Genomic DNA, 26889 nt, shown 5'->3' on the forward strand with positions numbered 1-26889 from the left:
TCAATCTCACTGTTGGCTAGGAAATCAGTTTCTTTTCTCTTCGACTTTCTGAGGAGGAGAACAAAAAGAAAGAACAGGACAGCAGCTGTGGCCACTTAAGGGAGGAGATGGCAACACAAAAGCTCTTTCATCAGCAAATTTCTTCACTCCCTAATGGGCCTCCCACCAGTATCTATTTAAGTTCCTGCTGCCCGGAATTCTAGACCCAGCTCCTGGTCCCACCACGCTAGACCACACTTCTAGCGGCCGCCCAGCTCTCAGCCACTCTTACAGACTTTTTGGTCATGATGCTTGAGCCCATGAAGAGCTTTCCTCTACATTCTAGTTTCTGTCATGAGAGAAGTGGCCCTGGGAAAAAACATAGGTCCCTGGCTGTATGCAGAATATCCTACTTTAAGTTGGGAAAAGGTTTTTTAAGTCAACAATAAGGTTAGCCTGGACTGGAATTCCCTTCTGTTCCCATTACACAAATCGTTCCTCCTGCATCCCCTAAGGCAGGCCAGGAGCCAGTCTCCAAGCAGGTGACCCAGGAATGGTGCAATAACGCTCCCCTGTAATGAGAATGTAGCCAGGTTCTCTCAAGAAAAATGTAGTCCTTATTCTCCCTCCCATATTTCATGAACAGTGGTTTATCTTGTTGCAACAGCTGTACTTCCATATTAATTCATTCCAAGTCTTTTCATCAAAATGTAAATTTCAATCCTGAAAGCAGGATTGGGAGTCTAAGAGTAACACAGCACTAATAAGTTCAGAAATTTGCTTTTATCTTAGTGAAATACTTGGTCTCCCTGAATATGTAGAGTCACAAGGGGAAAACACTCTTGCTTGGCTGCACTACACCAACAGCCAAACTGAACCAAAGTACTCCAGGCAGAAGGGAAAACATACCTAAAAGGCATCCCATTACAATACAGACATGGGTGCAACAGAGCTCAACTAATAAACACTGCTTCAATACGAGGTCCTATTAACAATTGAAAAGAAACTTTTGGCCAAGCATTTTGCTAGTTTTAAAAATTATCCTTAGTTTTAAAAATTATCCTTAGTTTTAAAAATTAGCAAAAACCCGCAACGTTTTACTTGGTGCTCAAGTAATAATTAACTTGGAGGGGTCCTCATCAGCCAAGAACACTAAGCTGAATTTATTCCACAGATCTCCAGGAGGAAGCCCCAAGATTCTACTCTGCTCAACTCTGAAGCTTACAACAAGGCAACGAGGAACGTATTGGAAGTGAGAATGGGGTGAACGCTGAGAAGTATAAAGTCAGGAAAATAAAAACCTAAATGTGAAATTACACATGCTTCCAAGATACGTACTCCACGAACATTTCTGTTAAACCTGCTTTACAACCGTCACTGTAGATTTTAAGGAGAAAAAAAGGGGAGAATCTTAATTAGGGCACTGGAGATTGGCTCTCTAACAAGACTGACTTTCCAAATAGTGTTTCACCTAACACTCGACCTTTCCAAACCTCCAATGGACAATCAATCGTGTGGGCTTGGATTTGTCAGAACAGTTAACTAACAGCCAGCGGCCTCTCCAGGAAAAGCATATGACACAGTGAGAGATTATCTGATGAGTCAAATGACTGTCACCCCCATACTGCAAGTACGTGTTGCCTCCCTGCAAAGCCAATTAGCAAAAGATGCACAAAATTCAGTTGACAGGGCTGTTCATCCAACTACATATTTTAGGTAGTCCATAGAATTTCCATTTCCAAAAAAAACAACTTGTCAGGGGATGTTTCAAATTTAAGTAGGCTTTTTTTTTTTTTTTTAAAGAAAAAGGAGCATCTTAAAAATAATGAGAACTAAATTCAGGGCTTCCCTGGTGGCGCAGTGGTTGAGAATCTGCCTGCCAATGCAGGGGACACGGGTTCGAGCCCTGGTCTGGGAGGATCCCACATGCCGCAGAGCGCCTGGGCCTGTGAGCCACAACTGCTGAGCCTGCGCGTCTGGAGCCTGTGCTCCGCAGCGGGAGGGGCGGCGATGGTGAGAGGCCCGCGCACCGCGATGAAGAGTGGCCCCCGCTTGCCGTGACTAGAGAAGGCCCTCGCACGGAGACGAAGACCCAGCACAGCCATAGATAAATAAACAAATAAAATAAAATAAAAGAAAACAAGAAAAAAGGAGAGAAAAAGAAAAAAAAAAAAGAACTAAATTCAGATAGCTGAATATATCCTCTGTTCTATGAGAAGCATACAAATGATACGCGTATGTGACAATGTTGAAATAGGTAAAACACCACAAAAACTCGGTTATATTATTCAACCAACACTACAGAGTTTAAAGTTAAGTCAAAGGCAGGAAGCAAAGAGACCATGAGGTGGGCAGGTTCGTGGGCTCCACACCCACAGCAGCTCTGTACAGGCCCACAGACATCAACCTCATATGAAACGTATCCCTAGAGGAGAAAGGAGGCTCAGCAGAAATGGGCAAGGAGCAGAGACTGAAGTTCCTGAAAGGTGCTAATGAACCCAAACTGGGCCAGGCCAACTCCAATTCACACCGGAGTTTTACTGCTGTGTCCTATGGGGTGCCCAACGGTGTCCCTGAACTGCCCCTATGTTTCTTCATCTGACAGGCACCTCTCCACACTTCCCACCTGCCCTCAAAATCAGTGAGACAAACCCCAAATGAAAAATTAGCACATCTAATTTTAGTATTTCTGCTGCACAAACATACTGACTTTTCATGAAAGAATTCTATACTATGATACCAAGTGTCTTGCCAGGGGTCTCTGTAAAATAACTTGGGCTGATAATTCTACTGCCAAAAAGAAAATATCTTGCAATGTATACCAGGGCAATGTATAAATATTATTACATCACCTTTATTCAATTTCAAAAAGCACACAAACATAAATCTGCTGCGTGCTATGTATTTTCCTCTGTAAAGCAAGGACTGCACAATAGATGACCTAGAAATTTCCATTTTTTCTCTCACCTTTAAATCTCAATCTTTATACCAATGCATAACAGTTCCTACCCCACTGCCCATAATCCCAACTCATCCCCTGGCCTCTCACTAAGTTACCACCGGAAAAGTCTGGCACTGCCATTCAGCTTGAAAACTACTATAAATTATGTATTTCAGAATAAATACTGCCTTGTTCAGTTGGTTGGTTACCCCACCTCCCTTGATAGTAAGAATATCCCAGTCTCTTAAATTTATAGACGAAAAATATTAGTTTCTAAATAGGTCTTTAAAAAGCAACAATAAAAATACTCTTCTCACTTGAAAGAAAAATATCCAAAAGGCTGTGCTCATATAATTTAAGACATCAAGGAAATGTAAATTAAGATTTTGTTTTTATTTTCTGTCTGAACTTTAACTTACAACAGTTCTCTTCACAGGCTTTCAAAGCCCACTTTGGAAAAGAAAAAAATAAGAAAAATTGTCCTTATGAAATTCACAAAAACACTTCACAGTTTCAGCTTCAGTTACTAAATCCTGGGTATTTTTCTACGTTGCTATTGTACCTGAAAACTAATTCATATCAGAGAGTATGAAAAGAAAAAAGATCCATTCTACTTTTCAGATGGATGATTACTAACTGCTGCTGGTGATGCTATTTTCTCTTGAATTGAACCATTACAGGTATTTCAGATGAGTAGCATGTAATCTGCAGATCTGTACCACATGCTAGTGGTATATAATTCACTAGAAAAAGAACCCCCTGAATAAACAAAAACACATTAAAAATTGTATAGTCTCTAAAATCACTTATTTCTAGGACAATAAGTATTTTTCATGTGCTATACACCTATTAGATATGGGAGTGGGTACTGGGGTGGGTACTGACTGAAGAACTTATTTGTGGTATTACTAAATAAAAACTTAAAGGTTTAATGTAATTAGAAAAATACCCCTTTTAGAATGCACATATTCATAAAGGAAACATCAATGAGATTAATAAACAAACTGAACCCCACCTATGGCTGATTATTGCTGCGATTACCCAGTTTCCTTCTATTTCCACTAGGCATTCTCAGAAAGCAGAACATTCAAAGCGAAAATAATCATTAATTTACTCATTCAGTCTTTAACCATTTAATGAGCAGCTTCTACACGCCAGGCACTTTTTGCTAGGTGCTGAGGACAGAAAATACATGAGCTAAAAGCCCATCCTTAAAGGTGGTTTTGGGCTGAACTGTGTCCCCCAAGATTCATGTGCTTAAGTTCTAAATTCCCAGTACCTCAAAACATGACCGTACTTGGAGACACGGCCTTAAAAGAAATAAAGCAGTTAAAATGAGGTCATTAGGGAGTGGTCCCCTATGACTGGTATCCTTACAAGAGGGATGAGGACACAAACATACAGAGGGAAGATCATGTAATGTCACAGGGGGAAGATGGCCAACTACAAGCCAAGGAGAGAGGACTCAGAAGAAACCTACTCTGCCTTGATCTTTGACTTCTAGCCTCCAGAATTGTGAGAAAATAAATTTCTCTTGTTTAAGCCACCTAGTTTGTGGCAGACCTTTGTTATGGCTGCCCCAGCAAACTAATACCACAGCTCACGCCCCATCAAGGGAGACTGATATATAACTATAAAATCTGTGAAAAGCAGCTAAATTTGAGATATGTACAAAATGCAAAACAAAAAATACACACTCTAGCATAAATTGGCTATCCTGAATGTTCTGGTTTTAGGACCTTATTCTAGGGGGAAGAATATCGTAACAGAGCATTGCTACCATTTCCAAGAGACATTAAATAGACTCTAACACGTGTTATTTCACTTTATGCCCACATAAATCTTACAGTAATTTTGAGTGTCCCCATCTTAAAGATGGAGAAAGTCAGTTTTAAAAAGGTAATCAACTTGTCCAGACCACCAAATTAACAACTGAAAGAGCCACAATTCAAAGCCAGGTCCCCTCAGTTTGACATTCTACAGCCTACATCTGCCTTTCAAACAAAACCCCAAGAAGGTACTAAGTCAAGCAGATCACAGCATGAAGTTTTAGAACAGGGTCTTCTCTCTGTGCACTGCCTAATCTGCAGGTGTGCACGAATGTCTGAATAGCATGCTAGGTAGTGGAGTAGTCTTCTAAGTCTTCAACCTTACTAGCTGGAAAAACTCTGGAAGGGCCTCTCAAAGTTACAGCAAAACCACAAAGATGCTTCTGATAATATACAGAACAAACCTGTATATTATCAGTGGTAATGATTTCAATTTTTCTGATTTTTTTCCTACTCATTTTATGCCAACTCATTCAGGTTCCTCTAGTTCCATCCTCATGGCTTACTATACAAAGACATGTGCAACAGGACAAAAAGCATGGACATGCACTGCGCCCTACCAGAGGCCAACGGGAAATTGTGAAGGAGCCAGCACAGGGCATACTTACTTTAGAAAAAAATGAAACGGAAGAGCAAACCACAGTAATAAAAACACACCTACCTGTTTCTTCATCTATTTTGAAAACACCAACACCAGAACCATCTCGAATGGAATAGTGGATCTCCCCATCTCTTCCTGTGTCCTCATCATGAGCTGATACCTTCATCACTGATGAACCAACAGGGACATTTTCTTTCACTACACCCTTTTCCACAAAGCTAGGAAACACTGGTGGGTGTAAGTTCTCATTCACATCGATGACCTCAACTTCAATGTAGCAAGTGGAAGACAGAGAAATGGGCTTCCCTTTGTCTTTGGCCCTCACAGTGAGATTATATACTTGCTTCTTCTCAAAGTCCAACTGCTGTATGATTCTAACTGCTCCACTGAGCTTATCCACATCAAAGTTTCCTTCTCCGTGGTCCATAAGACTGTATCTCACCTGACTAGACTGACTTAAATCAGGATCATAGGCCTCTAACCACATGATTATGGTTCCTTCTGGAAGGTCCTCTCGAACTTTCACACGGTAATTAGGGGGAATAAACTTGGGTGGGTTGTCATTAACATCCTCTAATGATACCTTCAGAAGCACCGTGGAAAGCAGCTGGGGTTCTTCTCTGGCTTGATCCCTGGCTTCAATCTTTACGTAATGCACGTGCTGTTCTTCACGATCCAAAGGGTTCACGATTTTAACCACTCCAGTTGTGCTGTCAATTGAAAATTTATCTGTGTCTGTAAGAATAGAGTACGTCACATGTCCATTTGGCCCCAGATCTTTATCTGTGGCTTCAACCTGGATGATTTCACTATTTATCTCTTTGTCTTCACTCACTTCAACGAAATAGCTCTCCTGTAAAAACTCAGGTGGATTATCATTGGCATCCAGAACTCTGATCTCCAGAAGACGCCAAGCAGCCTTCTGTGGTAGACCAAGGTCAGACACTGTAAGATTCAGGGTGTATCTGTCTGTTGTTTCACGGTCAAGTGGAGATAAAATTTTGAGCATTCCTGTTTCCATGTCAATAATGAAGCAACTATCCTCATTTCCTCCGGAAATAGCATAGACCAGTTTTCCGTTGAAGCCAGTGTCAAGGTCAGTAGCATTCATGAAAAGTATGCTGGAACCCACAGGATGATTTTCCTTTACCTCAATACCAGCTGGAAGAGTATTTCTAAACTGTGGTGTGTGAGCATTGACAGAGTGAGAATCAAAGAAAACATCCTCAACCTCTCCCGGACTGTGTAATTTATTGGCCTGCAGGAGTTTCTCTGCCAGCATTCTGGCCACACCAGTCTCTTCACACTGCAAGTTTACTGGCTTGTGAAGGGCAGCCACAGTTATGTTGATATACAATGGTGCGGCAAAATTCTCTCCGTCTGTAGCTGTAATTCTCAGACTGTGAAATGACACCTTTGCCCCTAAACCATTCATGAGCGACTGCTTTAATGACAATACCCCGGAGCTGGGATTTAAGCTGAACAAATCCAGTTCATTCCCAGCTTCAGTCTGATACCGCACCAACTGCAGCTCATCCGCGTCAATCGCAGAAACAGTGGTTATCTGCTCCCCTACACCTAGGTCCCTGGGAATTGTTCCTTCACAGTTTATCTTCTCAAACAGGGGTGTGTTGTCATTCAGGTTATTGAGAGTGACGGTAGCAAGGACTTCAACCTCCCGGCGGTACGGCAAGCCCCAGTCTGACGCCCGAATCCTCAGGGTATAAACCCGTGGCATCAGTTCGTAGTCCAAGTCCTCTGAAGTACTCACAGCACCGGTGAAATGGTTAATCACAAATGGCACGTGATTCACATTTGCAATGCTGTAAGTCACATACCCGTTCTCACCCTCATCAGGGTCTACAGCACTCACACTCATCACCGTAGTACCAATGGGCACATTCTCGTCAAAAGATGCTCTGTAGGCTGTCTGGGTAAATTCAGGGGGATGGCTATTTGCACTCAAGACTTTAACCAAGACTTTGGTCGAGGCTTTTCTGTCACTTGTTGTTACTTCAAGTTCAAAATGGGAGGCCTGCTGTCTTTTAATTGGTTCTAAAATGGAAATGAGACCAGTGTTGTGATTTAAACTGAATTTAGCTTTTCCAGGTGTACTTTTAAAAACATACCTCAAATGAGAATAGCTAGGTGTGGCTTTCACCATGACCACGGGTGTGTGGGGAGGAGCAAATTCACTTATTTCTGCTCTGTAAACCTCCTTTTCAAACTTGACTGGCCCAGCTTTGAACTGCGGTGAAGTCACCTGAATTACTTTCACAGAAGAGAACTGGGGAGGACTTCCTTTATCTTTCGCCTGTAGTGTCAGGTTGTAGCCGAAAGGATGACTGTCCCAATCAACGTCACCAATTGCTTTGAGTTTATACTCTTTGCTCCCTGGAGAGGTCCTCACCGTTCTAAACTGCTGAAGGAGGTCTCCTGCCACAATGCTTAAAGAAGCGACCTCCCCATTGGCACCCCGATCGCAGTCATCCACGGTTATGATGGCATACGTTGGGTCCTTTTCCAGTTCCGACGGTGATGAAGTCACTGCTGTTACCACAGGAGCGCACTCGTTGGCCTGCTCTACGTGAACAGTGAGCTTGGCCATGCTGCTGACACCACTGCTCCCGTACAGCTTCATGCCACGGTCCACAGCAAGAATTTCCATCTCGTAGAACTTGGTCTCTGTGTAGTCAAGTCTACCAGTTAAAACGATGGTGCCACTGGTGGGGTGGATAGCAAACATGTCTGTTCGGTCTTTAAAACTGTAGTAAAATTCTCCATTGGTGCCTATGTCTGCATCCGTTGCACTGACTCTTGCAATACTGGTCCTCAGGGCTGTGTTTTCAGGTAAAGAAACACTGTACGAGGTGGGTGAGAATAATGGCCTCAAGTCATTTGTATCCAGCACTTGCACCCTGACCTTTGTTCGTGCTTCAGCATTAGTATTTTTTTCAACTGCTTTGACTATCAACGTGTAGTGGTCTTTCACTTCTCTATTAAGAATAGCTGTATTTCCTCCTTTGGTCCTTATTCTCAGAAAGCAAAAGTCTCCAAGAACGTACTCTTCAGCTTTGAATAGGTTTTCATTGTCTCCTGAGACAATTTTGTACCTTAACTCCCACAATGGATTTGTAATGTAAATACCCATCTTTACGGGATGCCCAACATAGGTCTTCGCTGCAGAATTTTCATGCACTGTGACATTGTACTGGAAATGTGTAAACTGTACAGGAGTCTGTTCAAGTGCTTGGCTTCCATCACTGTCTCCAAAATGCTGGAGGAGGAGGAGCAAAAGCAGAAGCGAGGCCAAATGCCTCCCCATTGCTTAACTCTCAGGAACCTGCAACAGGAGAAAATAAGAATCATTGCTTCAGGGAAATAAAACAAACAGAAAGTGTACTTTTTTTAAGGTTTTAGACCTCACATTTTAATAAAGCATTTTCCATCTATACAGAATATGAATAAATGCAATGGTTTTCCAATATAAGTATCAATACTGCTAATGTTTCTAGAATTACTAAGTTTAAGAACAATTTTTGTTATTTTAATGACTCAAAGAATCCTAATGAGCATCAGATGAAGGTCTGCCAGCTGTAACAACTAAATTGTATTCCTGCACTTCAATCTTCAAGGCAAGTATAAGCGACTGCTAAAAAGGGAGTGAACATTGTTTCCATTTACTTGTATATATAAATTAAGTGTTCAAAAGCTCACAAACTTGATGCTACTACAATATCCTGAGCATGGGACGCTTCGGACAGCTAACAACCAAAAAAACTCTCAACAGTGGTTTTATATAACCTCCCATAATGATAGCTTGTAATCTCATCTAGAAATTTATCTTAAAATTATATTATTTCTTTATAAGAATGATTAAGTTCACTCCCTACATAATATAAGGGTTTACTGTCTCATTTAGCACTATATTAACTATTTAAAGGTATTAAAATAAATATATCACCAAGTTTAATACTGAAGTCATTTCTGAACCAACAAACTGAGCCCAAAACAGTTTACAAAAGGAAAAGCAAGAGCTTGATGTCAAACAGAACTTGCCCTCCCTAAACCAGGGACACAAATCTTGGCAACATCACTGTTGTATCACCACTGCTGCCAACAGCCAGTGCACAGAGGGTCCGCTGTCTTCGGGGCACTGAACAACCTGTCACCCGAACACAAGACACACCTGCACAAAGCTAAATCATCTAAGCGAACATGCGTAGAGGGGCCCAATCAACGCAGCAAGGTGGCAGGCACTGCAGGGAGGTCCAAGGGCGAAGTGGGAGGAAAGAGGACATTTGAGAAAGGGGTACCCTGAACCAGCGGGAAGGCAGGCAGTTCACTGGGCTGAGGCCTGGCAGGGGAGGACAATTACTTTCAGACCAACTGTTCCCCTAAATGCCAACGTAATTCACCTTGTAAATCAACGGAGCTTCACAAACATCCGAGCATGGTCAGAAGAGGACAGCGCTGCAGCCCTGGCAAAGGACCTCTCAAATGAACATTCGGGAAATGGGACTGCTCCCCAAGGTAAGAGAAACAGCAGACTGAAGGGCTGGCCGAACAGCCAGGGGAAATTAGCATGGCAACTTTAATTTACAGTATCTTAACTCAGCGACTGCCAACTTTGCCCCATTAATCATTTCATTAAGGAAAAAAAGAAAAAACCTGATATGCTGAAGGCAATTAGAAGCTTAATTGATACTGAATCATGTTCAAGTCGGGCACCCTAACTTGTGCTTTAGCAACCATGACTTCTCAGCAGATAAAGTCAGGAAATCAGACAGAATTTTTGGCCTCTAGAACAATTAAGATTTAAACAAAATAAGAACACAATCTTTTCCCAAAACTATCTCTTAATTTGGTCAACAGTTCTAATACTCAGGGAAATTTGAGGATTATGTAACAATCCGATAATTTTATCAAAACAAGTGAAAACTCTGATTCATGATTGAATTCAACCTACAGATATTAAGAACCTGCTAGCAGACAGACTGTGCTAGGTACATGGAGTTAAAGACTGTTTTAAAAGGCAGAGATCCCGGTACTGAGGCATTTACAAACCAGGGATAAAACGTGAAGAAAATGTCTTAAAGAAGCATTAAAAAGATGATGTTGCACAAGCACTTTCTGTTTTAGGAAACATAATGTTACTAGTATCCAGTTTACAACAAAGTATTAAACCAGGATTCTACTGCAAGCAATTAAAATATTTTTGCTTAATTCTACATATAAAATATTATGCAGTAATTAAAAAAATAAGAGAGCACTCTATACACTGACATGTAAAGATGTCCAGATACATTAAGCGGAAAAACTAAACTGATCCCATTTATGTTTGCAAAAAGGGAGGGGAGATAAATTACATGCATACTTCATGGATGTGCTTAAAAATGAACCCAAATATTCTGGACAGATAAGAAGTAAACTGTTAACGGTGGTAACTTCTGAAGGACAGGCAGCTGGGGGAATGTCACATTTTCACTTTTCTCTACTATTTGAAGTTTTAGTATATATATATGTTATCTTTATCATTAATTCACTTCTTTGGTCATTTGATTCATTCAACACCCATTTAATGAGAGCCTACCACATGTCAGAAACAGTTCTACATGCTGGGAATACAAAAGTGAACCAAGCTACTAACAAATCCTCATGGAAGATACATTTCCTGGTGAGAGACAAACAAGGAAACAAAGAGACTATCAGATGCTGATGATTAGTGCTAAGGAGAAGAATAAAGCAGAAAGATATGGAGACTGCAGTCAGAAACATGGAGGGAAAGAGAGACCCCCGAAAAAGGACAAGAGTTTCTCAACCTCAAAACTATTGACATTTGGGGCAGATGATTCTTGGCCGGGGGAGGGGGTGTGTGGGGTGGAGAGCTGTCCTAAGCATCATTTAGTATTATTCCTGGTCTCCACCCAACTAAAAGCCTGTAGCCTCTCTTCCCCCGAACCCCAACTAAAAATGTCTCCAGACAGTACAAATGGCCCCTGAAGCTCAGTCATCTCCAGCAGAGAAGTACTAGTTAGAGGAGCCACAAGGAAAAAGACCGTTGTGGACTGGCACAGTGGGTGAGGGGAGAGCAATAAAGGAGAGCCTTTTTTAGATAAGCTTTTCATTTTAAAATTCTTTTAGAGTTTCAGAAAAAAACAAAGACAGTTTCCCCTACTGTTAACATCTCACCTTACTATGGTACATTTGTCACAACTAATGAAATAATATAGATACACTGTAATTCACTAAGTCCCAATGCCCTTTTCCCATCCCAGGATACCAGCCAAGACAACCACATTACATTCAGTCATCATATTCTCTTAGGCTCCTCTGGACTGTAACAGTTTCTCTGATTTGTCTTGTTTTTAATAACCTTGACAGTTTTGAGAAGTACTGGTCAGGAATTTTGCAGAACGTCCCCCAACTGGAATCTGTCTGATGTTTTTCTGCATGATTAGACTGGGGCTATGCGTTGAGGGGAGGAAGAGCGCGGGGTAAAGTGCCATTTTCATCACATCACATCGATGCTGATGCTGACCCTGTTCACTGGGTTGAAGCAGTGCTTGTCGGGTTTCTCCGCAGCGGGGTACTTGCTGCCCCCTTCCCCTACTGTGCCCTTTGGAAGAAGTCGCTACGTGTAGTCCACACTTAGGGGTGGAGAGTTACGTTACATAAATCATTTAGAGTTCTTCTGTAAGGGAGATTTGTCTATTCTCTCCTAATGTCTTTATCATTTGTTTTGATCAGTATGGCCTCATGGATGAAGGGTGAAGGACGTTGGATGTTACTACAAATAAAACGAGAACAGGGGAGTGACATGCTCGAACCTAAAGTGAAAGGGCTGCTCTGGTACCGGGGTGGACAAGAGAAGGGAGGGCGGCCAGGGCAAAAGCTGGAGGGAGACCAGTTAGAAGGTATTGCAACAGCACGGGTGAGAGACTGCGGTGGCTCAGCCTCAATGGTCCTCGTGCGGGTGGGGAGGAGGGTGACATTTTGGATCTACTTCAGGACCAGCTGATGAACTGGAGGGCAGAGGCGGAAGGAGAGAAAGAGAGAGGCATCAAAGAAGATTCCAGAGATCACGTGCTGAGCAAGAACTGAGCTGTCAGGTTCCAAGAGAGGGAAGCCAGCACTGAGGGAGGAACGGATTTTAGGGAGTATGATCGAGGGTTCAGCTTTAGACACGTTAAGGTAGAAATGCCAAGTAATGACTTCAAGTGAGCAGTCAGATGTGTGGGAAAGGTCCACCCTGGAGAGAGAAACTTGAGAGTTGTCAGAATATGGAAGACGCTACATTTAAAACCACAAAACTAAATATCACCCACGGAGAGAGCTCAGAGACAAGAAACGAAAACCAAGGACAGAGCCGTGCTACTCCCCAAGATCTAGAAGACAGAAGATGAGAGGAACCAGCAAGGGAGAGAGAGCAGCCACTGGGGCAGAAGCAAGAAACAGTGGTGTGACAATGACAATGGTAAGCAAACCAATCTTTCTGAACGTTTGAAGCCTAACATGAGACCTTGAAAATGACCCATTAATACTGGCTGGTGCCATGCTACTCCCACCACCGCTGGTGCCCTGGGCACGCCTTTCACCCCCAGGGCGCAAGGAGAAGACTCAACATTCCAAACCATTGCAGCTGTTCCCTCCCCACAGCATCTCGAGGATGATCCCTCAGCAACACCTGCAGCCTCTGCCACCACCCACTTCTCTCTCACAGCTGGATTCCCAAACACCTGGCTCACCCTTCACAACTCACCCACCACGCACGGTTCTTCTCACGGGACACATCACAGCTGGAATAAACTTTTTTGACCACATTCATAACTGAGACCTCTTAAAACCCTGAATTTACTCTGCAAACTTGGCTAACAGAATGCCGTTGTAATTAAATTATTAAATGCAAGTCTTTTGATCAGAAAAAAAATCCACTTTCTAGATCCTGTTAACCTTACAGTAATTTACCCGAGAACTGTGAACTCACGTTTCACCTTAAAATGCCAGAAAAATTATGGCTGTTACTCTATGCAAAACAAACAGTAAAGCAGGGGAAAAACACACACACACACACACACACACAAAATCCTAAAAAGATACTAATACCATTTCATCTAAAAAAGTACATTATTACCTAGTGCTCACGCTTATGAAAATTAAACTCCAAAAACCATTTTAGCCAAAGGCTACACTTTGATATTTAGAAGGTGATCACACTACTTGAACTTACAGTAATCCAGGATTTCTTCTGTGTATTTTCCAAAGTGAAAACAAAGAATGTTTACTTAGTTCAGCCTTTAGGGAAAAGGGCCTCAGGTCCAAAGCTTAAATATCTTTAGTACAGATTTCTGAAACTCCATAAATAAGAGAGAAAGATCATTTTTCTGGTAGAAGTCAGATATTAATATGCTCATGTTTCTTCATTTGCGAGACTTTCATGTAAAGTGTTCCAATCAATTCCTGTGACCGCACAGGCTTCACACAACAGAACACAGCCCCGTGCAGAGAACACAGCTGCATAAGTTCAAACATTTAGATCTAAAGCTGAAGGTTCGGATGTTTCAGATGCTTCAGACAGGGCGTTAGGTGGGACACTGCATTACACAATGCATACATTCTATTAAATGTATGTTTATTATTTAGAGTCGCAACTCTTACACACGCCATTAGTCATTCCAGCCCTCTATCCAAGAGGGAAACAGTATCAGACTCTCCATTCCACATATGATAATAAAAATACACAAAAATATTCAAGCATTTTGTGTTTTCCCTCATCATACTCCCATTTTGTATCCACATCAGTGAGAGCGTCACTAGAACTGAACTTATTACTGAAACTTAGAGCTTAATGTTCGGTTTGAATAGCGTCACATTTTAAAAGTACTTTCTAGAGATGTCTAAATAGTGAGGGAGAAGACTATGTTTTCAAAGGGAACTGCCACAAAGTTGTTAAAAGACAATATGAAATGTAAATGGCTCCTGCTTTTTAAAAATATTGTATATTAAATAAACGTTTAATGACCTCTAAAATCACTTAACAGGAGTCAAAAAAGAGTACTGTGTCTGTCTTAGAAAGCCTGCTTGTTACTCAGCTATAACCAATTCACAGCTTCCAGGTGACATTTACAACAGAAAAAAACCCTGCATTTTTCTAATAAATTATAATAGCCGTAGACAGTACTTTTAAAAGCTTTCATTCTTAACACCAAAAAATTAATGGGTAGATCTTGTTTATTTCTGGGTACATACTAAATCTTTTTAAGCCATCTTAATACATTTTTTCAGTAAAAATGGGGGTGGGTGGCACTATGAACCCAGAATTGAACAGCAGGCTCAGGCTTGGTATATATCATTTAACTACTTCTGCTAACTCTGTATGTTGTTAGCTTTGATTGGAGCTGCAGTAAGTCTGATTACTCCAGCAATGACTTAATTTAAATACTGCCTTCAAATGATCAACAACTGATTCCAATTTAACTGAGAACAGTCTTCAAACTATTCATACTGACAGTACACACTGCAAATCCTTCTCCTCGGCACATAATTCTCTTCCAGAACCTAAAAGCTTCAGCAGTTACATGATTTAATCCATTCAAAATAATTTTTTGGAAGTTTCCTTGCCCTTAAGTTAAACAGACTTCCTAATTTTTAAATAGCCTCCATATAAACTCTAGTATGTAATTTACCTACTCAACGAACCTATAAAACTTGTCTGTGGGTAGTTTGAAGATGACTGTTTCTAGTTGTTGTTTTATTGTGACATAAAAGACAAGACCAACGAACAAGGGCTGTGTGTACATTTCTGGCTAGACTAGGCATCCCTACGCTAGTCTCTCCTCTTTCAGCGCTCCAAAACATGACCACTCTCCGTTATGACCCATCCCGCCAACCACTTTCTCCTCACCCACACTCCAGGGCAAACTTTGCCCACAGAGAAGCTCAATAAACAGACTGTTTACCCTCTTGTGATATAAGAGCATTTCACCTAATATATTTTTCTCTGCAAACAGCAATCATTTAAATGATGTTTTGGCAGTCATTAACACTGGTCACTCTTCCACTCCCAAATTAGTACAGTTTTCATTATGGATCAAATTATGATGCTCCCTTTTGTATTTAGGTACAAACCTCGGCCTTTCACTAAATACGGGATCAGGAAAGTGAACGTTCCATGTATAGTAAGTAAGTGGAAGTCGTGGTAGAGACTCCCCCCACTTCCTCTCCTTAAAATGTTCTCTTCCCCTCCTCTCTCTTCCTCCCACATCTCCGAAGAGATGCGACCCACCCAAGCTACAAATAAAGACACACTTGATGCCATAAAACTCTGCCTCTCCTGCAGCTCTTCCCTAAATCATCCCTCACACTCAAGTGCCCCCTCGCTGCCGCCGCTGCAGCTGCCTTCAGCAGTCCACAAATACACATAGGTTCTTTCCCACTGAAAATAACCTTCATTCAAACCTGCACTTCCTTCAAGCTAACAGCCTATTTCTCTCTTTCTTATGTTTGCAAAGAGTTTGAAAAAAGTAGTTTCTCCGTGCTACCTTGACTTCCTTAGAACTCCCTCCACTAAAGACACTGTTTCTACCCTCAACTGTTCCATGCGACCTCAGATCCACCCAGGCAACAGAAGCAGCTTCTTCTGGTGTCAAAGGCGAATGTCAAAATTAATGCCCTTTTCTCTGTACTCAGCCTCCCTGACAATCTCCCATTTGACACTACTCACCCTCCTCCCCCATATGTGTCCTTCATACTGTCACAAACTGCCTAAAACAAAGAGGTGATGCATACAGAATGTGTAAAGGATGGACAACACTAAACTTTCCTGATTCTCTCCAATACCCTTTTATATGCTACACCAACTCTTTCACCTTCCAGTTTGTCACTACAAATTTCTTTCAACTCCTTTCACACACACACATATTGTTACCCTTAAAGACATCATCCCCTCTGCCCTTATCATAAAGGATCACCGCAGTAGCCTGCATTCCACCCTAACCTCCATCAAGGGCCATGGAACACCCCCTCGAGATACCTTCCGACTTAAGTTATACAGTGTCTTCACCCACTTCCCACTGCAAAACAATAGCTATTCCACTGAAAATACATAGTAATTTCCTACGTCCTTGAAGAGTTTCGCCACTTCCCAAATCACCAAGTTTGCAATCTAAGAAATCAAATAAAAAAGCAGCTGGAAGTCATAAAACCTGTGATCTAGCCCAGGCTTTGTCACTAATCATCTATATGACTTCAAGGAAGTTAATTAATCCTTGGATTCCATTTCTTTATTTGAAAAACTAGAGACTGGACTAAAATCTTTACAGCTTCCTACCCTCCACAGATACACATTCTTTCCCCACCTCCTTTTTCTCTCTCTCTTTGTACACACACACACACACACACACACACACTCCAGAAATTCAGGATTTCTATGACTTTTTATCTTAACTGTCAAACCTCCATATCTTAAAAGTCATCTGACTTGACTTTTTATTTCTCAATATCTCAAAACTGTTCCTCTTCCATTTCTGCTGCTGCCACTTGGTTCATATTTGTATTTGTTCAGGCACAGCATGTGAACCGCCTTTTGGTATTCCTGCTTTCTTGCCCCCATACTATTTAGCCTACATACTGCAATGAAATTAGTCTCATTAAAACTTCTTTGTAATGTCACCCCATAGTTTGAAATATTCAGTGTTTCCCCTTATCCTTCGGATTAAGTAAATCCTTCTTAATCTTGTATTAAAGATCTCTGACAATCTGACCTCTACCTACTTTCCCAATTTAATCTCCCACATTACTTCTATTTCAAACCAAAAAGGTGTCCTTCCCACAGGCTTGAAACCACCAAGCTGTCCTGAGCCCATGACACCACCTAGTGGCGGAGGCTCTAAACTTGCAGCATCGCCACCTTTCTCTTCGAAAAGACGACGAAAACATGGCAATTTAATTTTTTCCTGCCCTTTACTCATCACACACAGTTTCATTATTTTCACCTTTCTCTTCAACATTTCTTTCTTTCCTCTCTTCTTAACCTCCATAAAAGTTATCTTTTCTATTTTTATAAGCCAAGGTGAGCCCAGGTCATAGATTTTCTGTTTTCCCTACGCAAAGAAAAAAAGGCAAGCCATAAGCCACGTGAAAGAAGGATTAAAGAAACACTGATGATAAACCAACCAACCCTTTTCCAAAAGATTTCTCACCATTCATCAAACCACAAATCAAGTCACAACCAAGGGTTTCTACAACTTGCTTTACGTGTATTTCCTCTCCGTGAATCATTGCCTCCTGATTCACGCTTCCCTCAGACCTCACCCTATCCTAATATCAACCTAGCTCACTGAGGTGCTATGATGAACTACCCTGACCCAGATGGATCTCTCTTACCACACTGGAGATAACTGTTTACTTGTCCTTCTCCCCTGCCGGACTGTAAGCTCCTTGAGAGCAGGAACCCTGATTTGCTCACCACTGTTTATTGGATCTGGCCCAGTGTTTGGCACAGAGGAGATCCACAGTTGTTGGGTGCATGAATGGACAGACGGATGAGGATTAGCAATGGAGAATGGAAGGCAGGACTGAAGGGTGGGAGGGGGCGGGGGATAAGGAGGGATAACATGGGAGAACAATACATCCATCGTTGTAAACTTAACAGAGAATCCAGGTGCAACCACTAGGCCAGTAACAACGCTGCTGACGGGTGCCCTGCAGAAGGCTCTAATTTCCAGCAGCTCAGAAAGAGGTCATCAACCACCTCAAAATGCTTCCAAATTGGCTACAGGCGATGCCAGATCAGTGTCCCTACTGCAGAGCTTACTATGAAGCATTATGCTTGAATATTCTATGAAGATAAGAATTAAATAATTACCGATTTTCCTAAGTGGTCTATAGAAGACATTTAATTATAGAGTTATCTCCACATACATAATAAACCTTTGGAATTAAGCAAGAATTTTTGCAATATATTTAAATCTGGGACTTAAGGAAAAGAAAGATCATTTTTTAAAAAAACTTTATTATGTGAAATATACAGATTCCTCATCTGATTGAATACATTTTTGAAATAAAAAGTTCCTCCCAGACATGAGGAGAGAAAAAACGCAACTTTCTGATCTTGGTTAAATGAATTACCTGCATCGCTCATTTCAAAAACTCCTTACCAGTGCCTAAGGACAAACTAACACTTGCAAATTAAACAATTAGATGAGACAAAAAGACACAGTTTGGCTTCATCAACTATATAATTTGGTCAAAAGAAAGCTTACCTACTGCAGTTTCCCACTCATAAAGATTAAACAGACACCTGGCCTTATGGCTTCCTGCTATTAAATCAGGTCCTTTAGGCCACAAATTAGGCCACGGAGACAACTTTTAATGCAACAATAATGCATTAAATTTGATTTAGCTTACTGATTCTATGTAAAAACAGCAAAACTTGGGTGGAAAACAGGTGGCAGTAGACTTGTTAAGGGAGTTAAAATAATCTGTAACATCCCTTTCACTTCTAGCATTCTAAGAAATGACTACTTTGGAGACGACTCGAGAGCTAAGTCTAAAGACATACACTAGGAAGGCATGGGATCAGGGGGAGGAAAACAGTAGTAGTTTGCATATAATTTTTAGATTCTTCTTTTGGCACCTGACCATAACATGGATTTAAATGGTCTACTAACATGGTGCACACCCACTAGGTGTACTTCTAGTGACTAATTAAGAGATACAAATGAACAGATATGCAGGTGGCCTGAAAGATTTTATGAAGTCCTCTAAGAATTTCACTTCCTTTCAGAGTGACAAAGAATTTGGTTCATTTAAGATATTCATTTTTCAAGTAATGGGTACACAAATGCACACTTTATTCAAATCAAACCCTACTATGAACGTGTTAAATGCCATGTTTGACATAATTGAGTTATATTCATTGTTGTTTTTAAAAATTATGTAATGTTTTAAGTACGTTTACACCCATCTTAAAGCTTAAGTATATAGTAAAGAAGGGGGGATAATAATTCCACTTGTGGAACCAGAGAGCTGTCCTAAAACACAAAGCCAAACATCAGAATTAACCTATATACCTGGAGAAACACACTTTATGAGTAACTGCAGTAACTGGATGTGCTGGATAACCACAACGCTAAGCGTAATATGAAAAAAACATCACCATCACCTAGTTTTAACACGTGCAGCTATCTTAAACTATTGAAACCTATCTCTGAATGTATGACGCCTCAAGAATCTGCTTTTGTGAAAGATATATAAATAACTGAAGATCATTTGCCTTTTAAATCTTTTCCGATTTCAGTCACTGTAAATAGGAGTTGCTTAACAAAAGCTATTTAATGAAATCATAGTTCAGACACATGAAGAAAAAAAAAACCTCTAACTGCACAGAAAATATTTATGAGTTTACTTTCCTAACGCATACAATTGCGTCCTTGTTTTCAAAGCCCCGCAATTCACATCAGTGGGAACAAAAAAATTCTTAGAGACAAGAGAAAGTTATCCTCCTAGAGAAAAGCACTTAGAGAAAGAAAAAGCACTGAAGAACCAGAATCTCTTTTAAAAAAAAGATCTTAGAAGTTTCTTTAAAAAAAGATCTTACAAGTTTCTCTTCCAAAAAAAGAAACAAACGGATAGCACAGTTGCAAATGTTTAGCCCCGATATTTATCAATCTCTCCTATGCTTAACTACATTCAACCAGTTACAACTCAAACCTCAGGGCAGCACTCCTTCAGGGCACAAAACATCTAAAAGAACTCGGTGACTCCATTTCAAAGATCCCATCCCTTAGCAGTTGGCCTCTCCTTTCATCACACCTACGCTGTGAATATCTCACAAATCGCAAGAAATTAGCCGCGGAGCGAGATCAGGTAAGTCTTTAACAGGCACGCGAGTTACCGGAGAGAAGAAAGTGGAACGCGCGTGTGAAGTTTCCGAGCTCCGGGCGAGGCGGAAGTTCTCGCCCCGAGGCCGCCGGGAACCCCGCGCCGCGGCTGCCGCTTTGATTTCCAGCAATGGCTCCGGGGCCAGAGCCGGTGCAGCAGGGGCCGCCGCCCGCTCGCAGCAGCAGTCGGGTCGGTAATTACCATTCCGGTCACGTCGCGTCTTATCCGCTCCCGCCCATCCGCCTCCCCCCACCCACCCGAATCCAGGGCCTGCCCTGAACTTTCCAAGTGGGCAGGCGCCACGGCACCACCACCGTCCGGCGGGTCTCTTTCTTTCCATCCCGTCCCCAGAGCGCCGGGGGACGCTCGGTCCTGGGCTGGACAGTGAGGGGCAAGCTCCCAACGAGCCGGAAGCCCGCCACCCGGCAGCAGCAAGTTGCTCGTCCCGCGGGCACATACGGCTTCGGCCCGGCCGCGCAATGGCACCGAGCGCGCCACTGCGCCACTCGCCCACCGCCCTCAAGCCCCAACTGGTTTCCTTCAAACTTACAGCAAAGTTAGCCCGAAGCGGCGGCGGCGGCGCTCTCGGGGGCGCGCACCTCGCCGCCTCAGCGCGCCCCCGAGCGGGGTCCGGGTCGGCCCGGGGCCTCACTGGCTCCGCAGAGCCGCATACTATCTGCGGCCCGCCCTCGCTTTCCTCGCGCCCCCCTTGGAGGCAGCGCCCCGCCGCCCGCGAGCTCCACTCCAAACCCGGCCGGGGCAGCCCCGGCGTCTCACGCACCCGGCGCCTCACGCACCCGGCGCGGGATATATCCCTCCGCTCGCAGCCACGCCCGCTCGCGCCGGCGCTCTTTCCTCCCGCGCAGAAACTCGACCCGACTTTCCCTGGCAGCCGGACTCCCAGTCCGCGGGGTCCGGGCTACGACGCCCCGCCAAGGGTCAGGGATCTCCCAGCAGCTACAGCAGCCAACTCCTTTCCAGGAGACCAGCGAGTGCCCAGGATGACCTAGCGACACCGCGAAGAACAGATTGGGGCTCACTCTAGTGCCGAGGTTAGTTATGGCCAGCACACAGATTTGTGCAGGTAATTAACAGGGAATGCTCCCTGCTAGGAAAGGGGGAACATTAACTTAGCTAAAAAAAAAAAAAAAGAAAAAGAGCTAAGGACTAAAGAAAAAGCTTCCCACGCCTCCCCCTTTAGATTCACGAGAACCTTCAGGGAATTCCTAAATCTGAATTTGAATGCCTTGGTTGTAGGTCTGCAATTGCTTGGTGGAATAAAATCTTCCAAAAGGTCTCAAAAGGAATGCAGTTAGATTGGAACCTACTTCCTTTTTCAATCTACACTAAAATCCCGGGAAAGTGAAAACGCTTCCTTCGCGACCTCTTTGCGCAGAGCTGGTTAGACCCCGGAACCTCCCCAGCCGTGGTTACGAACCCCAACTCCCGCCTCCGCCGGCGGACACCCCGGACTCCCAGGTCTGCGGGACAAAAGGCAGCGGTGCCGTCTCGAGCGCTTTCCCACGCGGTAAGTACACCCCGCAGGCTGTGAACGCAGTCTAACGTGAAACTACAAGTTCCGCAGGGAGTAGGGGAAACCCCGGGCGTCCAGACAGCCCACTCGGGGAACTCCCCCCACACCCGAGCTCGCAGTCCGGGAATCGCGGGGCTGTGAGCCGGTCCTCAGCGCGGGCAGAGCTCCAGGCGCCGGCTCAGCGCAGCCCGGAGTGCTCCCGGGCGTTGGGAAACAGCCCGGAGAAGAGGGCGGACTTGACCTCGGAAAGTTTGTGCAGCTCGAATACGTTAACGCTGTGAGGACAAAGAGAGATGATTTCCCTGGAACCGGTGGAGGGGGCTGCTGGAGTATCTACGAGGCAAATGGGGGTGAGGGAGTCTAGGGTTAAAGAGAGAATTTTCTTATTTCAAAGTTAATGCAGTCTCCTCTTACGCCATCTCAAAGAAGGTGATTTGGGGGGGGAAATGTGTCTAGAAGGTCATGGCTGGGAAGGAAAAATAATGCCTGCAGAATGAGTGTGCTGATTCGTAGCACTAAGAGTATGTGGTGTATTCCCTGAGCGTTATTTAGAATACACACAAATTCACACACCCAGCAAACATCATCATTCAAACACTTCGCCACGGCAAAGCGCTCCTGGAGTTACAGGTCAGTTTCATACATGGAACACCTCGAAAGTTGGTTACCTGGTCTCCAAGCTCAACTCGTTTGTGCCCCTTGCCGAATTCTAACTCTAAACAAAACACAATCACACACGAACGCCAACAGTTTGTTGGGGCGGGATGCGGGGGACGGGGGAGGAGAAGAACAGTAAAAGGTAGAAAGACACCATCCCATAACGTAAAATCACAAGATTTTTTAAATGACACAAAAGAATTCCTGGAGAAAATTACCATTCACTAATAACTAATAATGCTTACTTGGACTAAAACATCTGTTTGGGAATCCCGGTTTGCCAGGTCCACTGAAAACCTAATTGCCTGAAAGAAGTTGCACTTCGTCGCCAGAGGAACAGCCGAGAGCCAGAGATGGAGATTTCAGAGTCCGGTGCTGCCACGTTTTTACTGATCCTTTAGCCCCAACGGAACGAAACAGAGGTGCCTTTTTGCTACCAGCTAATTACCTTCACATGAAGAAGAAATGTAGTACAAGCTCCACGTTTGTCCTCTCAATAGTCGATCCTCCCTAACCCAGTACCCAAAGGCTCTAGAAAATGAGGGGGATGGGTTCCCGAAAACAAAAAAAGCTTTCCGCCAGCACTGCCTCTGCATCAAGTCCACCCAAGCTGGGATTTGTATATTAGATATAGAATGGGCCGGAGTGGGTGGTAAGTGAAGGCTAGGGTGACGGCGACGGACGTCACGTCCACGTCCCAAGAGCGCCCGGCAGGTCCAAGTTCGCGGTCCGTGCGGAACCCCGCAGGGAGCGCGCGCTTTGCCGGGTGTCCGGACTAGAGGGCGCTGCGCCACTGCAGATCACGCGGCACCCAATGCGCCCTCCCTGGGCACCATTTCTATAATAAGTTACATTCGAAATAATGCACAAACAGCATAGCTTTTCAAGTTCTTTTGAACAGTGCTTTGTAAGTATTTTATGAATTCCAAAACCTATGCGTACTGATCTTTCATTCCCGAGTCAAGCACAGCCAGGGCGGGTGTGCAGCTCGCCGAGCGGAAAGCCTGTAGGATGCACACGCTTCCCTGTACTAGTCAAACACCCCACGCAATTTCATTAACGTTTAAACTTAAATACGGAAAGACTTGCACTCAAGAAAGAACTCACCCGTCCAGCCGAGTCCTCGGTGCTCTGCTTTAAAGTCCCGGCAGCTCCGTAATCGCCACGCGATTTGGATATTTGTTACAAGCCGTGTATGAAGTACCAACTTTGCTTCCCTCCGATCTTCAGCATGTCGCCAACGAGAGTGCGATCCTCCCGCGCCGCCCAGGTGGCCGCATCTCCGGAGGCTTCCGTCCTGGGGGAAGCTTGAGCAGCAAAAGGAGGCGAAATGAGAGTGCGCGAGGGCTAGAGAGAGGGCCGAAGAGAAACCAAGTTTGTCAGGACTTGTCCGGGCAGCGAGCCGCCGAGTTTAGGAGTTGCGGCCGGGAGCTGCGGCGGATCACTGCCTCTTTCCCCACTCCCTCCCGCCTGGAGGGGGTGGGGGAGGGGAGGTGACGTCAGCGCCCCGCCTAGCCCCCAGCCCCGCCGCCTGGACGGGATTCTCCCGCGGGGTCCGCCTCCTAGACAGTAGCGGCCGCGAGCTCGGAAGCTCGGCCGGCTCTCCTGCCGCAGCGGTCTCTGCGGCCGCTGCGGTCCCGACAGTGAAGCGTCTGGCCCTCTCCACCCCGCCGCGTCTCCCGGCCTCCGCCGAGCGCTGGCGTTCCTCGCACTCGGCGCCGGGGCGGCCCCGCGGCGCGCACCTCTCCGGCTGGCTTTCTCGCAAGCCCCCTCCGGCCGCGTTTCCCACGCCTCGAACTGCAGGTGATGCTCTTCCTCTTCTGCAGCTGAAATTCGTCGCGACGTGTCGCCTGCCGGGTTGTTGCAGGGCGGAAGCACGAACAGTCTCTGCGGACTAGCCTGGACGACTTGTACTTTGTAGCCCTCCAACTTTAGGATGTGATCTAGTTTAAATACTTCTCATGCTCTAGCGCTGTTTGCGGTCTTTCTGTTGAAAATCACGGAGCCATATTTTAATGTTCAAATCCTCTCCAAAAGCGCCTACGTTTTTAGACCGTACTCTGAAGCGTACAAGGATCCAAGGGGTGGAGGGAGAGGTGGAGGAGGAGCCAATTTCTAATGTTTCTTACAAGTCATCCATAGTGATGGGGGCCAGTACACAAATCAATCGTCTACTCGTACTATAGACTAAGACAAATGCAAACGCTGTTGAAGTTGAATTTGTAAGTGAATACGTCCTTTCTACGTAAGCGTCCAGACTCCAGGAAAAAAATCTGCTCTGGAATTTTTTTTTTTTTTTTTAACGCCGCTAAAATACCAAAATAAAATCTCAATAGCGTGAAATTCCCAGGGAGCCATTTCTGTGAGTTGACACTGTCCTCAGAAAGTTAGCATTAAAATTCCCTGGAAAAGGGCAGGGGGCTGGGAGCGGGTTCTGTTAATACCTTTGCAGCCTTTGATGTAAATCTAGCGGTCAGTTTAGCTGGCTGTTATCTTTGAAAGGCAAAGAGCAAAACCCCTAGGACACAGGAAACATGGCAAGGAGTTAAACAGTTAAGAGAAAAGAAGATTGTGTTGGAGCATTGGATGTGCTTAGCCTTAAGGAAGTCATACAACTTCTCTAAATTTCAGTTTCCTCGTCTGTTTCACCTTGTAAAAATGTGTGTGTATTTCCATTCAAAAATATTTATTTGCCAGGGAGGCAATGCTCAAGCAGGCAACACTTTTCCCCAGCATCATATACAGTGTCTAGTAAGCACATAGGAGTTCATCAATAGTCGTTGTCTTACCCTCCCTGATTCTTTGCAGTGTCTGTTTTCTCATCTATACAATTAGGAAGAGTTACAAGGAGGTTATCCCAAATAATTTTGTTATGGAAAGGAGAGGAGGGCACCCAGAAGGTGCCAGATTCCTGAGGAGGGAGGAGGAAATAAAAGGACGACTGACTTGAAAGGCCAGCTTGTTAGTGCAGAGGACAGACCTCTCATACTTCACTATTTCATCTACACAGGCTCACTCCTTTTATGTCAATAGTTGAAATTAGAAATTGACTGCATATTGTAAGTTTTTTATAAATAATACACATAAGTTCCCCCAGATGCTGCTGTGCAAGTCAGTTTGGTTTGCTATACTCATCTTTAGCGTTATCATAGGTAAATCAAATTATTTCCAATAGAAAAAGAAAAAAATACAAACGAGAGGAACTTATATATAATAATTGATGGTATTAATAGAAATAGCTACTTTTTAAAAAAACAAAGTGAAAGGGGCAGAAAACTTTTAATAAAACCTCTAGACCTGCACCGTCCAATACCATAGGTAGCCGCTAGCCACAAGTGGCTAAGTAAATTAAAAGCCAGTTCCTTGGTCTCACTAGCTACATTTGAAGTACTCAGTATCCACTTGTGACTAGTGGCTGCTATATTGTTCAGGGCCAATGAAAGAACATTTTTATCATGACAGAGTTCTGTTGGACAATGCTGTTACAGACTTTGCTATTGTTTTTGGAAGGCTACATCAAGCATTATATTACAATTGCCATGCATCCAACACTGAGTCAATTCTGAAGTTAAAAAAAAAACCAGGGGCTTCCCTGGTGGCGCAGTGGTTGAGAGTCTGCCTGCCAATGCAGGGGACACGGGTTCGAGCCCTGGTCTGGGAAGATCCCACATGCCACGGAGCAACTGGGCCCGTGAGCCACAATTGCTGAGCCTGTGCGTCTGGAGCCTGTGCTCTGCAACAAGAGAGGCCGCGATAGTGAGGGGCCCACGCACTGTGATGAAGAGTGGCCCCCGCTTGCCACAACTAGAGAAAGCCCTCGCACAGAAACGAAGACCCAACACAGCCATAAAAAAAAAAAAAAAAAAACCAAAAAACAGAATCACAGAAGGATTCACTCATTTCACAAATATTTATCAAGTACCAACAACAATATGCTAAGTGAAACTGTAAAGGACCCCAAATTTAATGAGTTAGGTGTGTTTGCTGATTAAGAAATATTAACATGGCTTAACATGGCCTTTTCGTTGCTTTCAATCATTGCTGAGTACGAAAACCAGGGGGAATCACTCAATTTAAAGCAGAAGAGAATTCTATGACATTTTAAAGAATAGTCCTAGGACTAAATAATTCTAAGTAGGCTGACTGACTTCTGTCATCCCACCCTCTCTGTTCCTTTTAACTGCTTTCTCATCTCCTACACCCCCTTTTCCCCTACACTTCCTGAAGATGAGGCACTGTTCAGCTGTCTCCACTTCTCCATACTTTGAAATTATTTTATCCTTTGCATTTAAATACAGCTCTCCTTTGCGATTGCTTGTACTCACCAAGGGAGCCATTAGAACAGACAACTAGTCAATCTGGTAAGAATCAGTAGTGGTTAACTATGGGTATGAATATGTTCATTTCCCTGGTCCCTTCCAAGTGCATTGTAACAAGGGCTTTCTTAAAGCTAAACCTTAATCAT

At 43.7% G+C, this 26889-nt stretch overlaps 1 protein-coding gene and 1 long non-coding RNA gene across 4 annotated transcripts in view; one reads left to right on the forward strand and one right to left on the reverse strand.

The window, feature by feature from the left end:
- FAT1 (FAT atypical cadherin 1) overlaps positions 1–23872 on the reverse strand; it is a 121717-nt gene extending 97845 nt beyond the window's left edge. Inside the window, exons 1-2 of one of the 3 annotated variants that reach the window (XM_061177477.1) lie at positions 23532–23872; positions 5411–8693 (exon numbers count right to left, since the gene is read on the reverse strand). In XM_061177477.1, coding sequence (XP_061033460.1) covers positions 5411–8675 — 3265 coding nt within the window. In that variant the 5' untranslated portion in view covers positions 8676–8693; positions 23532–23872. Of the gene's footprint in view, positions 1–5410; positions 8694–20246; positions 20333–20783; positions 21019–23531 lie in introns of those variants that run through there. The other 2 variants (XM_061177476.1, XM_061177478.1) reach the window with 2 other exon arrangements.
- On the forward strand, positions 21103–23080 carry LOC133081381 (uncharacterized). Its single transcript, XR_009698800.1, has 3 exons — positions 21103–21285; positions 21491–21761; positions 22709–23080. It is a non-coding gene; the product is annotated as an uncharacterized LOC133081381 (long non-coding RNA).
- Positions 23873–26889: the final 3017 nt, after the last annotated feature.

This window comes from Eubalaena glacialis, chromosome 20 (genome assembly GCF_028564815.1).
Source record: "Eubalaena glacialis isolate mEubGla1 chromosome 20, mEubGla1.1.hap2.+ XY, whole genome shotgun sequence".
NCBI classification, from domain to species: domain Eukaryota; kingdom Metazoa; phylum Chordata; class Mammalia; order Artiodactyla; family Balaenidae; genus Eubalaena; species Eubalaena glacialis.